The following is a 16207-nucleotide window of genomic DNA, read 5'->3' as shown; positions in this document are numbered from 1 at the left end:
AACAGGCTGCTTAACCATCTTAGCCGTAGGCTACATTTCCCCCTTGCATGAACGTAACACAAGCATATCCGAGCCGCGCTACAATATTGTGTCACATCGAGCTAGCAAGTCTAGCTAGCCACAAACAACAGTGCATACCAGACTGTATAGAACAGGTGCATACTGCATAGGCTACTAATGACACTTTTTTACGGTCAGTGAATAGCACCGAGTGAAAATCAATGTTTGCTTTATATCTAGTGACAGTGGTGATGTCGTCAGTTTGGATAAGTAGAGTAAACTTAGTCAGAAGATCTAGAAATATCAAACGGATGAGCAGAGAACTTGACAGAGAGCTGCACCGCTGTTTTGAGAATGACAGTAGGCTAGTGTCACGAGACTTCGACGCCTATGTTGTTGTACGTCACTGTTCAACTTCACACCCAGTTCTTACATGTTTACGCCTACACCGAGGCGGCTTTGGAATATCTCGCCTCTTGTCCTCACTGACCTAGCCGGGGAATGGCCGGTTAAACCTAGCCGCGGATGAGGCGGCGTTCAGTCAGTTAACGGCTACTGACTAACACCTCACTACACTTTTATCTTTATTCCTTGACCCTAGTCTCTCTTAACCTTATTAAAGAAATTAATTTATTATTATTTCAAAACTGTGTTTGGTCTCCCCTTCGATGTACATATGTACCTGAGCCAGAACGTTACACAGGTGACAGGTGGACATACTTATTTGGAGGAGGAGCTCATGTGATCTGGCACAAGGACACTGGGGAGTTGAAATCCCACACCCAGAACCCTGGACAGAGGGGCTCAGTGAATGTGGAGTGGAACGTGTGCAGGTGGGTGAGTTTGTCAGTGGAGACGCTGTAGAAAGACAGAGTGCCGGCCGGCCAGTCCAGGTACACTCCTACTCTTCTGGAGTGGGAGGAGCGGGCAGGTATGTCGGTGCGTTTATTACTGTGCTTGACCGAGTAAAGGTCAGGAGAGCAGAACAGACGCCAGGACTTGGAATTGCATCCCAGCAGGGTGTCATCATCATCCCCTTTCCTCTTGGTGCTTTTGTAGGCCACGGCTATGTCAGCTATCTCCCCAAACCACTCAACCTCCCAGTAGCAGCGTCCAGTCAGACCCTCTTTACACAACACCTGTTCCCACAGGTCAAATCTCTCTGGGTGTTCAGGATACGGGTGTTCCTCACTCACATGTTTCACCTTTCTGTTCCCCTCAGAGAGAGAGAGACTTCTGTGTGCTGTGTTTGGGTCCAATGTGAGCTCACAGGCATCTGCAGACAAGAGGAGAGGAGAAAATCCCCAGAATCTATCCATTAGAATATGGGGAGACAGACAGACAGACAGACAGACAGACACACACACACACACACACACACACACACACACACATACACTTATTTTCACTATGCTAACACTTACGCGCACACACACGCACACACACACACACACACACACACACACACACACACACACACACACACACACACACACACACACACACACACACACAAGCATTTTGAATGACATTGAGGAAACTATTCAATCTTACATCTCAGTAAACGTGGCCGTGCTCTGCTTACGGAAGCATTGTCAGTTCTGTAAGACAACAACAACAACAACAACAACAACACCTTGTCATTGCACTGGGACATTTAGTTCAATTTAGATGAGTGTTCTTAGTCACCCACCAACACCACTTCCAGCAGCTTACTTTTCTAAGGAAGTCTCTCATCCAAGAAAAGACCAAGCCCACACCTGCTTAGCTTCAGTAATTCAGCAGCGACAGGGTATCTGTTGGTCGGGCTGCTGGCTTATTATTGCAGAGCATTATTCCTCTGATATAAAGTTATGAGGTTTAAATGTTAAAATGATCATACTTAAGTATTTCCAGTTTGCAGACAGGATCCTCCTGTCTAGCAGATAACAGCTTCAGCCCTGATTCTCCATGATGATTGTAGCTCAGATCCAGCTCTTTTAGATGGGAGGGGTTTGATGTCAGAGCTGAAGCCAGAAAACCACAACCCTTCCCTGACATGAGACAATCAGAGAGCCTGAGAGAGAGAGCGAGAGAGAGAGAGAGAGAGAGATTGCTATATTCATTTTCATCTCTCCTGCATAGAAATGGACGAGATTGTGTCAATCTGAAGTTATTTGTTTATTATACAACACAGATTTTTTGAGTAGTAGATTGAGCCGAGAAATTCAGAATTCAATATAGCTAGTGTAGTCAGTGAAGGCAGCGTGCCTACTGTATGTTCCCCGGGTCCTATGTTCCCCACTTTGTATGGGACCGGGGAATATAGGACCCTTTTTTTATTCTAAAAAGGGTTCTATGTTACCCGATTTTCCCAAAAAGGGTTCTATGTTCCCTGGTATGTACTGTGTCCGGGGAACATAGGACCCTTTTGGGAAAACCGGAGAACATGCGACCCGGGGAACAATATTGAATATGTGTAAGTTAAGGCTTGCTGATGAGTAGTCATATGAACATTTGGAGTAATGTTTTGAGAACAATATCTCGCAACGAATCAGATAAGATGTTTTGAAAAGTATTTATATAATACTACTGTTTTAGTACTTTCTTTCCAACTAGGTTGCATGCTAATTTTGCAGCTTTGAAGTTGAATAGAAGACATTTGACAGTGTAGAACAATCCTTGAAAATGTCAAGAATGTAGCACAAATCACTCAAAAGTAATGACTTACAGTGGAACTTACTATACTATACTGCTAAAGAATATGCAGTTTTATCTTGTGCACATGGTTGTTGTTAAGTACAATGAGATTGACATCAAGTCAGAAAATGTTCTAAAATCGGTTGATTTAGTATGGAATGACCCTAATTGTAAACTGATGTGACACATATTGGGATAACTTCACAGACATTGTAAAACTTATAAATAGGCTCAAAAGTAGGATGACATCTGCAAAATGATATTGCGGGATCGTCACTGTTACTTTTTAATTTGGCTGAATTGAAGTTCCCCTGTTATGTTGTCATGGTTCTTCTAACTAAGCAGGCCATTTCAGAAAATGTCTACCACCTACCTTAATGTCTGCAGTTTGCAGTGACGATTAGACAGTCCATTAGAGAGAAGCTGTACTCCAGAATTCCCCAGGTCATTGTGACTGAAGTCCAGCTGTAGCAGGGAGTTTGGTGACTGTAGAACTGAAGCCACGATCTCACAGAACTTATCTGTGAGTTTACTCTCTGCACATCTGCAACATTTGACAGAATTATGACAAAACTCAACACATTACTCAAGGTTATCGTACATCAAATTGACTAAATGTAGTAAAAGACGGCTTGTTTACTGACTACAACATGAAGGGAACAGTGGCGGTTCTAGGATTTTTCTGTAACAGGGGCCATTAAGGGGCCAGATGTTACATTCAGGGGCCGAGTACAGGGTACATCCAAGCACAGAAAATCATTTATTCAGTTCAAGTTTTCTCATTTATTTATACTGTGCGTAAAGGACACAATGCATAGAACTCATTGAATGCAACACACCACACGCACATACTCTTACCCTTATACTCTTATTTATACTATGCATAAAGGGTACACTGCATACAACAATGCATAGACCACACACACACACACACACACACACACACACACACACACACACATTACAGCAAGCCTGAAAAGCTCCTGGAACATCTCTTTGAAAGACTCCAGAAAAGCAACAAACTCAAGGAGTGTGGTCACTTTTTTCTATCCTATCCAGCACTCTCTTGATCTGATACACATAGGCTACTCTTACCCTTATAGGCTACTTATTTATTTGCGGCAACTGAGCAGAGCAGCCACTCGTTTAACCCTATGAGCCCTAAGCTGTTTTAAGGGCATTTTAACTACCTCTAGTTAGAAATTTGAAAAGCGTACTATACCAATTCTTACATTTTGACGTGTAGGCTATCTCACCACAGCAAGCTGACAGCTCGACATGACTTGCATGGTTGTGTAGGCCTGACTGTCCTGAAAATGGCAATATAAGAACCATGATGGAGGTATACTTTGGGGCTGAGCAATTTACAGAAATATGTGGTGTGTGCCTTCCAGAAATAAATGGCAATCTTTATTTAGTGATGAAAAAATGACTTTTTGCCACTTTTTGCTCTCCATATTTGTGACACTAGCTGATCTGACATGACTTGTTTGCGATAGCACACATGACGTGCACAGATGATGATTCTCTATAATATTTGTTTTACTGCATTGCAATGAACACAGTAAAGGCAAAAAAATGTTTATTTGTCAAACAAATTTGGATGCAATATGAGTCTTGAATTGGATACCATACAGGAGTTTGCTAGGATCTCAAAACCGTGTTATGAACGTGACTTGTCAAAGAGAAACACATGATAACATTGGATTATGAACATAGGCTATTATGCCACACAAAAACACTAGGTAAGTGGAGCTAAATGAAGTTATTATTTTGCTGTCACTTCGTCTGTTTTATGGCCTAGATTGGTTGTATTTGGTATCTGTGGATAACTCTAGCTCTCCTCTTTCATCTGACATGCGTGCCATCTTTTTGATAGCGGTTTCATGAGTAAAGGTAGCCAAAGCTATATGACATTATTATTTGTTTTTAACTTCGTCTGATTTTATAATACGAAATGATCGATGTATTTGGTATCAATGCAAAGCTCTGCTTCTCCTCTTTCATTTGATATGCGTGCCATGTCTGTGCGATGGTCCGCGAGTAATTCAAGCGAGAGTTCTGGATGCGCCGGTAAACGCAGAGCAATATAGACTGTAAATATGATATACTTTGATTTAACTTCATGATTTTATTTTATTTTCATACATGATCGTACAGACAAGTGTCTAGTATCGTTGGAAAGCCCCGGTTCTGCTCTTTCCTGCAATATAAGTCTCATCTCGCTGTGACTAATAATAGCGGAGCAATGTAACAAAGAAAATGTGTGCGTTTTTTGACGCACTTTGCGTCCGTCGCGGCTGCCTGTAGAACGTCAGTCGAACCGAACGTGGTGGTGCACAGCTGGGGAGGGAGCGGGAGGGAGAGGCCGGTGGCCGGGGTCGGGAGAGGGAGGGAGGACGAGACCTCAGAGCTGCGTGAAGTGCAGTGACGACTCAGACAAGGAGGAGGAAAAGTCGCCGGCCAGACACACGAAAAAGTCGCCAGATTTGTTGTCAGTCGCTAGATAAGATTTTCGGTCGCCAGAGACGGCCAAAAGTCGCTCAATCTAGCGACAAAGTTGCTAAGTTGGCAACACTGCTTGAAACGTTGGCTACCAGCTCTGGTAACTTTAGCTAGCTCTGGCTCTGGTAGCCAACGTTTCAAGCAAGGTCAAGAGCTCCAGGTGTGCATCAACTCATTACTGCCGCCAACTGTTTTGGTGTGGTATTGCATCTGTGACCGTAGTAAAAAGACTCCGATTGCTCTTTCATCGGCGATTAATGGAACAGGGGCACTTCGGGGGCCAATCAGATTTCAGTAGGGGCCAGGGCCCCTGTGGCCCCGCCCCTAGAACCGCCCCTGGAAGGGAAGCGGAAATTCCAAATTATAATTTATTAAGATTAAGCAATTATAATAAAGTAATACCAAACATAAGTTGTCTAGGGGGAAACGAGTGTTGGTGTGTGTGTGTGTGTGTATGCGTGAATGCAATAGCAGTGTTAGTATGTATGATGGCTAAATGATGAACAAAGGAAAATAGAAATATTACATATAAGAGGAGAGAGAGAATAAAGTGACAATGCAGAAGAAAGTCTAAATGGGTGCCTGCAAGAGAGGAGAAAAGTGCCTAAACAGAAGGAGAGGAGAACTCCTTATATAGCCACGCCTTAATGCAGGTGTACACAACCAAATCAGGCCCTTCCTGTCTGTGCACTGACAAGGAGAGGCCTGTAGGGGCTCAGGAGGTCATAACATTCCCAGGTGTTGAAGTTTACTTCATGCAGCATTTGCATTTACTGATACATTAATAATTCTATCAATAATTGATACATTAATAATAATAATACGTCTCCTGTAGGCAAGTAGTATTATATTCTTAAACATGGAAGTGGTTCAGTTTCTTGTTTTAATGCTAAATGGTGTAAATAGCAACAAAAACAAATCAAACAAACACATAATAATAATAATAATAATATATATATATATATATATATATATATATATATATATATATATATATATATATATATATATAAATAAATTATATATATATATCAGAAAATGCTTGGCCTTACACCAACCTTAATGTCTGCAGTTTGCAGTGGGGACTGTACATTCCTGTACAGAGAAGCTGAACTCCAGAGTCCCCCAAGTCATTTTTACTCAGGTCCAGCTCTAACAAGGAGTTTGGTGACTGTAGGATTGAAGCTACGGTCTTACATGTAGTAAGTGTGAGCTTACAATCAGCAAGTCTGCAAGAGAGTTTGACAATATTAAAATATGCTAGGAGCACAACTCTCCCCAATTACAAGTTTTTTTTGTTTTTTTTTACCTTAAAATTACTTCACAGCCGTTAAGGTTAAGGAAAAAAAAGCGCCCCCGTGTCTATTTCTAAATCTAAATTCTAAAATAAGAATTACTTTAAAAACATGTGCTATCTGCTATCGGGACAACAAATCCTTTCATGTGAAAATAACCCTCTCCGGGGTCCATCTTTTGCTGACTTCATCATATTGTAACCACATTACTACTAACCTCAGTGTTTCCAGTCTGCAGTTTGTATGCTTCAGCCCAACAGACAGCAACCTCACTCCAGAATCCCTCAGAGGATTAGAGCTCAAGTCCAGCTCTTTCAACTGGGAGTTTTCTGACTGAAAAGCAGATGTTAGGACCTCACACGAATTGTCTCGGAGATCACAACCAACCAATCTGCAGTAACATAAAACATATGGCATGTTAATTATTGTCAATGATTTCAATTAATTCAATTAGACATTTCATCACCACTGCCACACAATACAATGTCAGTATTAGCCTATACAGCTACTAAACTGTGGCTCTGTTGTTTATTATAATACAGATTCAATTGCATGACAGGGCTGCTATTTTTACTCACCGTGCTTTTCTACAAGCACTCAATAGTACAAGCAGTCTCTTACGACCATCACTTGCTGTGTTGTACTTAGCCAGGTCAAACTCATCCAGTGTTTCATCTGATACCAGAAGCATGTAGGCCAGTCTTGAACATTGGGAAGGTGAGAGCTCTTCTCCAGAGTTCATGTACTGCTGAATCTCCTGATGAAGGGAATTGTCCTTCATCTCCAATAAACAAAATAACAGGTTCATGCATCTTTCAGGAACTTTTGTGTCCTCACTCAGAATTTGTTTGATGTACTTGGCTGTTTCCTTGAGACTGTCTGTGCTGCTCTCTGTGTGTGTCAGAAGGCCTTGTAGGAGTTTCTGGTTAGACTCCAGTGATATGCCCAAGAGGAAGCGAAGGAAAAGGTCCAAATGTCCATCTTCCCTCTGCATGGATTCATCCACTGCTGTTCTAAAAAAATCAGCCATGGAAATGGTAGGGGCTCTCGAGCCTGCATTAAATAACTTAGTCAGACGTCTCCCTATTTCTGTAAAGAAAGATTCTTTTGATGAGAATTGCTCCAAGACTTCTGTGTTCTTATTCATCAAGGAGTGAAACATAAACAAAGCTGCCAGAAACTCCTGAATGCTGAGATGCACAAAGCAATACACTTTATGTCGGTCGAGTACACACTCACTCTTGAAGAACTCCGAGCACATACCAGAGTACAGTGTAATGTCATCTTCATTGATGCCACACTCTTTGAAACTTTCTTCATAAAACAATATATTACCTTTCCCCAGTTCGTTATAAGCCAGTTCAGATAACTTTAAAATAGCCTCTCTGCTAGACTGTAAGCGTTTTTTATCATCTTGTTCGACACCTTTGCCATATTTTTGGCACTTCCTGTTTGTCTCAGTGAGCAGAAAACAGATGTAGACCTCAGTCAGTGTTTGAGGCAAGTGACTTGTGCTGGTTTGATTGATCATTTTCAGAAGAACAGTGGCTAAGATCCAGCAGAAGACTGGTATGTGACACATGATGTAGAGGCTCTTTGAACTTTTAATGTGGGTGATGACTGTGTTGACTTCAGCTTCATTCACAATCCTCTTCTTGAAATATTCATCTTTCTGTTGATCATTGAACCCTTGTACCTCTGTCCACCTGTCTATGTATTTAGGAGGGATCCATTTGACAGCTGCTGGCCGGGATGTTATCCAAATACATGCATTTTGCAGAAGGTTGTTTTTGATGAGATTGGCTATCAACACTTCCACTGATGCAGTCTTCAGGGGATCATATATATCTACGTCCTGGTCTATGTTCAGGGAGAGTTTGCTCTCATCGAGACCATCGAAGATGAGTATGATCTTCGACTTTCTGAGCAGGTGGAGAGTCATGACCTTTTCATCCAGTTCAGGATGAAAGTCAAGGAGGAGTTTGAGAAGAGAGCATGACACATTCTGTTTCAAATTGAACTGCCGAAATGGAAGTGAGAATATGAAATCAACATCCAGATGGGCGCTTCCTTCTGCCCAGTCCAGAATGAACTTCTGCACACATACTGTTTTTCCGATGCCGGCAATGCCTGTGGTCATCACAGTTCGGATTTTGTCATGTTCCAGAACACACTTAAAGATGTCATTACAGTTGATTTTGTCCTTGTGAAATTTTGATTGTGTTTCAATCCTGCGAACTTCATGTTGAGTGTTGACGCCTTCACTCTCTCCCTCTGTGATGTAGACCTCTGTGTAGATCTTACTCAGGAGTGTTTTGTTCTTCCCCTCCTCAATACACTCATAAATCTTACCGAACTTCTTTATCATCCACTTCTTGTGTTTTTCTTTGACTTCATGTACGATTGCATCTATTGAAACATATGTTTTGTATGACTTTGGTACAAGCTAACATTTTGTATGCATATTGTATAAAAACCCTTGAATCTATGGACATAATCAAAGTTATATATGTATATCTATATAATCCCTTAAATAATTGCTGCATCATAATTGTACTGTACATATTTCATTACTGTGTCATCATAAAAGGCTCACCATCTTCCTTTGTTGAGTCTTGAACAATTGCACCCTCTGATACAAAAAAAAAAAAACGTGTTCATTAAGGTGTACTCAGGTAGAAATATTCAGATACTGTATGCACGTGTGATGCATTAAGGTCTCACCATCTCTCTTTCCAGACTCTGCAGCATCCCTGGAGAAACATGGCAAGAAGATAATGTAAAGCCATTATAAATACGTACAATACTACCCACCAGAGTATTAGAGAAATGCTGTTGTGTATGGCGTTTGTTTGTATGTGTTTATGTGTGTATCTACCTCTCTAGTCTATCTGCAAGGTTGTTGAGATTCATCTTCCTCAGGATGGTCAGAGTCATTTTCACGGAGCCGTCTCCCCCATAGGCCTCCTTCATCTTAGAGGCAACATCAGTAGCATCACTGTCCTCCAGCTTTCCTTTGGGGATGGGCTCAAACCCCTCCATGGTCTCCTGAGAGTCAAACAGGTAGGTCCTGAACCTCCTCAGGTCTCCAGACTCCAAATCATCCAGAGTTCTGAAGAGCAGGTCCAGAGAGTTCACAGCCATTTTGTTCACCTGATCATACAGACAAATAGAGATAGCACGTTTTTGTAGTAGAAATGTATAGTATTGTTCATCTCGCGAGATCACAATAACAACATTGTTTCGATATATATGATATGATATGATATGATATATGATATATGATGTTGTAGGCCAGTGATTCCCAACCGGGTGGTACGTGAGCACACTGCAGGGGGTAAGTGAAATTTGCCAGGTACGCTAGTACGCTACTACTACGGATAAATGGCTGAAACGTCCGCTTGCTCTGCGGTCAGCGTTCAGAGGAGCCCGCCGAGAAACGCAAGAAAGAAGCCAAATTGACAAACAAAAAATCACTTGCGGTGAAGTCATCGTGAAGCCAGGCTATTTACAGCGACACCATAGTACTAAACACGTGTAACACAATGTAAGATGGTTTCTATGTGGAACATACAGTAATTTCCTGTGTATTAGCCGCATTGTGTGTAAGCCGCAAGACTGTGTTTCATGCAAGTTGAAAGAAACAAAAACCATATTAATGCCATATTAACTGTCCCCGTGTATCAACCTCATAGCGGAAGAAATGTTGCAAAAATCAATGTATAAGCCGAGGTTAATAGTCGGGAAATTACGGTAGTGGAGCTCACTGGACTAGATGAAGTCCTCCCACAGTCAACACATCACTTTAAAGGTATACTATGCAGGATTGGCGATTTCATCACCGGTTTCGCTTTCACTTTTCATTTTCGCTCGTTTTATGCTTGCATATTTCTCTGCAGAGCTTCCCCTACAGCTTTAGCGTGTATATTTGACAAAACTCCTCAATCGGTCAGTCTGCCGTGCCTTTTCATGAGACTTTACATGACACTTCCTGGAGTAGAGCATTGGTGCGTGCCCGGTGTCTCCTGAAGTTGCAAGTGTGGTTTTACCGCTACAGACCACTAGAGCGGCCAAAAAAAACACCGTTCGACCGGTAATGACTCATTTAATCATATATAACAGTATGGAACGAATTGATTAACTGAAAAACGTTGCATAGTATACCTTTAAACCCACACTCATCAACCTTCATCCCCATTAATATTATGGTCCACACCCTCTTACCTCAGTGTCCAGAGGAATGGTCCTTTAGATAGTTGCTCAGCTGTCCCCGCAGTAAATACATCTGATCATTGTGTGACAGCAGCTTCAATGTACTGAGAGATGCATTTTTTACAGGAAGAGAGATGTCAAATGTGAATGCTATGGAAAAAGAGGAAGGTTGTGGTTTGGTGTGTTGGTGGAGTAAAACAGGAAGTTTTTGTCCAAACGTACCGTAAACTAAGTACAGAGACATTTCCCCTAGAACAACTCGGGGTAAAGTGTCCTCCCTCAAAACTTTCAAAGTAGAGACCTATAATTTTGTGTCATTATACTTCCAGATGCAATCAAAATATATTCAGTAAAATCACACTTTGGTTCAGAAATGTGTTTGGCTGGGAGCTGCATTTGCAATTTTTTACCGATCAAAATAACAGATAACAGGGGGGCTACACCAAATCCACAACTGAAGCACTGTTTGCGGAGTGTAATATAGTTTTTAAAGGTAGACTATACAGATGTAAGTGGTTTTGGCCACTGTGGAGCAATATTTTTATATTTTACTTGACACTCAACTCATATATTGTAATACTCCAAGTTCACTTCTCCCTTTCCGCAAGTACACAACAATTCAAACTCACTTCCCAGTCATAGTCAGACTTCCTCTTTTTGTTTAAATTGATTGTATTTGGGAGGAACTGATAACAAACAACTTAAAGGTGAACCATGCACGCTTTTATTAGCTTAATTTTCCTCAACTAATTAGCTTTGGAGTCATTGGAATGGTTATTTGACTTATTTCGGGTAGAATGACAGCTGTCTCGCTTCCCCCTATAGCGCCTCTGAGCGGAAAAACCATGCTTGCACGTTTGTGCACTGACAAACAGAAAGTCTCCAGCCTCGCGATCATGCTCATGAAAAGGCAGACTGACCGATTGAGGAGTGTTGTAAAATATACAGGCTAAAGCTGTAGGGGAAGCTCTGCAGAAAAATCTGCAAGCCTAAAATGAGCGAAAAAGAAAAGTGAAAGCGAAACCTGCGATGAAATCGCCAAACCTGCATAGTCTCCCTTTCAATAGACACAAACCTGGGTAGCACCACATGACATTCTTACAAATTTTGTCCAGTCCTTGAAGTGGAGAGAAAAAAGTGCAGCTTCACATTTGAAATCTCTACAGTGAAAAACAATGTTTTGAAATGCTTCTATAATATGAATTTATTTAGTGAGGGAATAATTTTCCAAATGCTGCATATACTGCTGTGTAAATAAATTGAACCCTTTTGTCCCTGGCAAGCAAGCAAGACATTAAAAATGACCGTGAAGGGGAGAATGTGTGAATGCTGAAATGTGACCATTCAAAGCTAAATCAGTCGTTTTGCGCACAACGTTATTTTGAGATAATCAACAATAACAAACTTCCGGGTTAAATTTGTTGAATTTCACGTTTTCGCATAATTTGACTGTATACAGTCTACAGTTTCATATCGTGAACACATTTCACGGAAAAACATACGTTTTGACTGTTAAACCCGGCGAAGATTGAACACATTTGCTGTCATTCCCGTTGTGCACGCACCGCTTAAAAAGGTGATTTCTCCTCTTCTGGCATATCGTGACAGGAGAACCATGTCAACTTTGGATGCGGTTATCTTAGCGATAGTTTGTGTAATACCCTCGATATACATACCGTTGGAAAGCTTAGTTTATGGCCGTTCACGTGAGCACAATAACTTAATTTAATACATACAGGGTCACAAATGTGCTTGCCGTAATTCCCCGACTATTAGCCGCACCGCAGCTTACACATTGATTTTGCTAAATTTCTTCAGCTATGAGGTTAATACATGGGGGCACTTAATATGGTGTTAATATGGTTTTGTTTTTTTTAAACTTGCACAAAACTGTTATTATTATTACTATGCTTACATTTTGTACTGTACATATTTATTGCTGGCCACTAGAATTTAATCTTGCACTGTTGCACTGTTGGACTTATTTGCACTACCAACTTGACTTGACACACACCTCATATACTGGATCACAGTATCTACCCTCAGTACATTCATGCTCATCTTATCTATAGTATTTTACTGCTCCTTTAGTCATGTTGATTTGTTGATTTGCTTTGTATTTTCCTGTTTACATTGTATTGTATGTTATGTGTGGTGTCTTAAGCTGCTGGGACCTTGAATTTCCCCTTGGGGATCAAAAAAGTATCTATCTATCTATCTATCTATCTATCTATCTATCTATCTATCTATCTAAAACACTGCCCTGCGGCTTATACACACAATGAGGCTAATACACAGGAAATTACTGTAGTTACGCGATTTGCCCCTTAGTAATTTGCCATTAAGGTATTATCCTAAATAAATGGGCCTTTTCTCTGACTACTTTGTTGAATCACAATAGGATTAAAGCTGTCTGCTTCCCCCTAAAAAGGATGTTCATATCTTTCAGTGAATCAAAACCTGTCACATAGATTTATGACACATAAAACATTTGATTCTTTACAACCTTTCAATTTGCAAATAAAACATATTTGCTTAAAAAAAATGACACAAAGTGAAAGACTTGAAAGGAAAGGAGAGAGGGTGGATTCCTAATAAAATGTCTGTAGGCCTATTTGTTCTCAAAACAGTGTTTTGCTGAGAGTTTCTAATGTCTTGCTTGCATTAAAAAGACACAGAATTCCATTCACTGCCACTGAATAAAATAGATGTAAGCGTCTTACCCAACTGTAGAGTGTTGCAGAGCTCATGGTGCAGGAAGTCTACAAAACGTCTGTGCACAGGCAGAGCATTTCTATGTGGGCAGAGAGACCCACACATTTCCTGTCACCAGGCAATAGGAGGAGCAAATTAGCTTTTTTTCTTTTCTTTCTTTTCTCACCAATCAAAATCGTTGTCTAAGTTGTAAATGTTTATTTTGTATCAGAACAGCATGAGGATAAAGCACCACAGCACTTTTCTAAAGCCTCTATAAGCAGCTGTGACATCATCGCTGGTTTCAGTGTAAAGCATTGTAAGACCCAGCTAGCATTTTGACATAGGGCCAATGTTGAGATTGGTTGGCTAGGGTTGGGTTGACCTATGCAACGTATGCCCAACATTGGGCCAACGTTGGTGAAGGTGGCAATTTTTTTGCTGACCTACTGTAGGCCTATACAACGTAAGCCCAACGTTGGGCCAACATTGGTAAGAGGCACTGCTCACCCTCCCCCACTCTGTGTGCCAACATGAGTGTAGAGGCATTCGACTTGATGTAGTGAAACGTTTTCAAACCGGAATTGTGCGTAGGCATACCTCATGGTTGAACACATTATCAGAATCACAAAGTCAAATAACCATTCCAATGACTCCGAAGCTGATTAGTTACAGTAAGGCAAATTAAGACCCCGGGAGGCGGCTACATCAAGTTGAATCCCCCTGACTTTGCGCTACTATGGCAACTGTTGAGCGTGAACCCAGGAAGTAAACCGACCGCAAGAGTAGAATCTAGACCTGTGGTTTCAGACAGCAACCATGAAGGCTGATGAGTTGGACCATCTTTTTTTTGTTTGTTTCAACAGGATGTCACTGAAAGTTTAGCCTAGTTGAAAAGTAGCCGCTCTCATACGATTTTAAGCAGCTACCCATGAAGGCTGACACATGGCCCATTTAGATTTCATTCACTTGTTTTTTCTTATAGAGTAGACATTTACCTAATGTGGCAGGGGCTAAGGCAATCTTTGTCTTTTTATATCTCGGGTTTGTCTGTCTTCAGCTCTGAGTGCAGGGACTTTCGAAACTGGACATTCTAGGCCAGACCATGAGGCTACCAGGTGGCCATTCTGGCTGGCCACATTCATAGCAGTGTTTCGAAAGCTTGACAAGGATTCGAGATGTCAGTTTCGAGCATTACATTCCTTGTGCCTTGTGTGTGCAAGCTTTGCATACCTCCTCCTCACACACACAAGGTACACCCCCCCCCTCCCCCCACACACACACTTTCAAAAAAAAAAAAAGCCACTAGTCATTTTTAACCAACACAATGTACAAATGTTCTCCCATAACAATATTCTGATCAAGGAGGGCCATTATGTATTTGAGTGGAACTAGGTCAAGTAATTGGGTGTCTTGCAGCAAGACACTTCGCCATCTGGTGGACAAACTATATAACACCAATACTGGACATGCAGCCTAAATGAAGGATCGATATTCAGTTTTCATTTACTGAATTTAAAATGATGTATTGTCTGTGATACCCATAGTTTGGAAAATGCCTAATATTGGCACCTTTATAAGCAGTTTGACTGTCTTTCAACAATTATATTGAACATTGATTTCTTTAACACATACCTGTAAACGTCAAAGTAAAAAAAAAAATAGATAAAAAGTATAAAATACAAAGTAAAATGTCATGTAAGTCATATCACCAAGTTGCCTTGATTATTACGCCAGATGAGAGTGTAGTTCCATGTCAAATCAGCCTAGAAAAACGCCAGGTTTCATTTTCAGTTGGTCTTATTGTAGGCCTACTTTCTAACTTGAGAGGAGACACGTTTTAAATGGGAAAATGACCAGAAATCTTAGTCACTTTTAAACATGAAGCTAGCAGGCGAGAAGCTAATGGTCTAATCCGATTCAATGATCTATGCTAGGCTGAAGCTAAAAGTTGTATCGCCAGACTCACAGAATCGCTGGATGAACGGGAACAAAGTAAATATCGATTGTTTTGCTCGAGGGGAGGTGGAAAATGACCGTATTTCCAAAAATGGCAGAATATCCCTTTAAAGACACAGTATGTGACGTAGGTGTAGAGTAGGTTGGAGGGGACATTTTTCTCAATCAACCTTAAATAATAATTTGGCTTAATTTGCTTAACTAAAAATTCCAATCTACTGTAGCAGTAAAGTCCAAGCATGATGGCAGCCATACACAAGCAAGTCCAAACCCCCAGGTCCAAGATATTTAGGCTACTAACTATAGGGCCAACTGTGTTTAAACTGTTTCGGTCCCATTGAAATTATGAGGAAATATTTTTTTTAACATATATATTCATTATCTAAGTTAGCTAATCAACCTGGTTAGCATTGTTAATGGTCAACATTTTTAGCATAACTGTTAGAAATCATCAGCTAAGTTAGCTAATCAACCTGGTTAGCATTGTTAGCATAATTAACATTTTTAACATAACTGCTAGAAATCATTAGCTAAGTTAGCTGATCAACCTGGTTAGCATAGTTAACATTGTTGGCATTTTTGCAAGCCCACTCTTGCAGGTCCTCAGACATGCACATTTCTAGTCTTGGCTTGTGTTGGTATGTTGCTGTAAGGCATTTGAGGCTTAAGTGTAGGTCAGTTTAAATAAAAGAGATCTCCACTGATGCAGTGTTCGTTTAACACGTTTGTCATCAAACAAACAAACAGGATATCTTTCCTTGGTACAAAAAAAAAAACATCTAAAATAGTTCTGTTTTCCTATTTCTCTCTCCATCAATGCCAGATTAATATGGTACACAATGATATTCACATCTCAAAACAAG

At 40.8% G+C, this 16207-nt stretch overlaps 1 protein-coding gene across 1 annotated transcript in view; it reads right to left on the bottom strand.

Annotated features, from left to right (window-relative positions):
• The window catches only part of LOC134082519 (NACHT, LRR and PYD domains-containing protein 12-like), a 14505-nt gene extending 1072 nt beyond the window's left edge, over positions 1-13433 (bottom strand). Inside the window, exons 1-11 of the mRNA XM_062538285.1 lie at positions 13415-13433; positions 9358-9632; positions 9204-9232; positions 9076-9111; positions 7058-8888; positions 6697-6870; positions 6243-6413; positions 3053-3223; positions 1883-2056; positions 1555-1601; positions 1-1276 (exon numbers count right to left, since the gene is read on the bottom strand). The exon at positions 1-1276 is cut by the window's left edge and continues 1072 nt beyond it. Coding sequence (XP_062394269.1) covers positions 738-1276; positions 1555-1601; positions 1883-2056; positions 3053-3223; positions 6243-6413; positions 6697-6870; positions 7058-8888; positions 9076-9111; positions 9204-9232; positions 9358-9623 — 3438 coding nt within the window. The 5' untranslated portion in view covers positions 9624-9632; positions 13415-13433 and the 3' untranslated portion in view covers positions 1-737. The remainder of the gene's footprint in view (positions 1277-1554; positions 1602-1882; positions 2057-3052; positions 3224-6242; positions 6414-6696; positions 6871-7057; positions 8889-9075; positions 9112-9203; positions 9233-9357; positions 9633-13414) is intronic.
• Between the last annotated feature and the right edge of the window lie 2774 nt (positions 13434-16207).

Source organism: Sardina pilchardus, chromosome 1 (genome assembly GCF_963854185.1).
Source record: "Sardina pilchardus chromosome 1, fSarPil1.1, whole genome shotgun sequence".
Taxonomy (NCBI): Eukaryota; Metazoa; Chordata; class Actinopteri; order Clupeiformes; family Clupeidae; genus Sardina; species Sardina pilchardus.
This window is presented reverse-complemented; position numbering and strand designations above follow the sequence as displayed.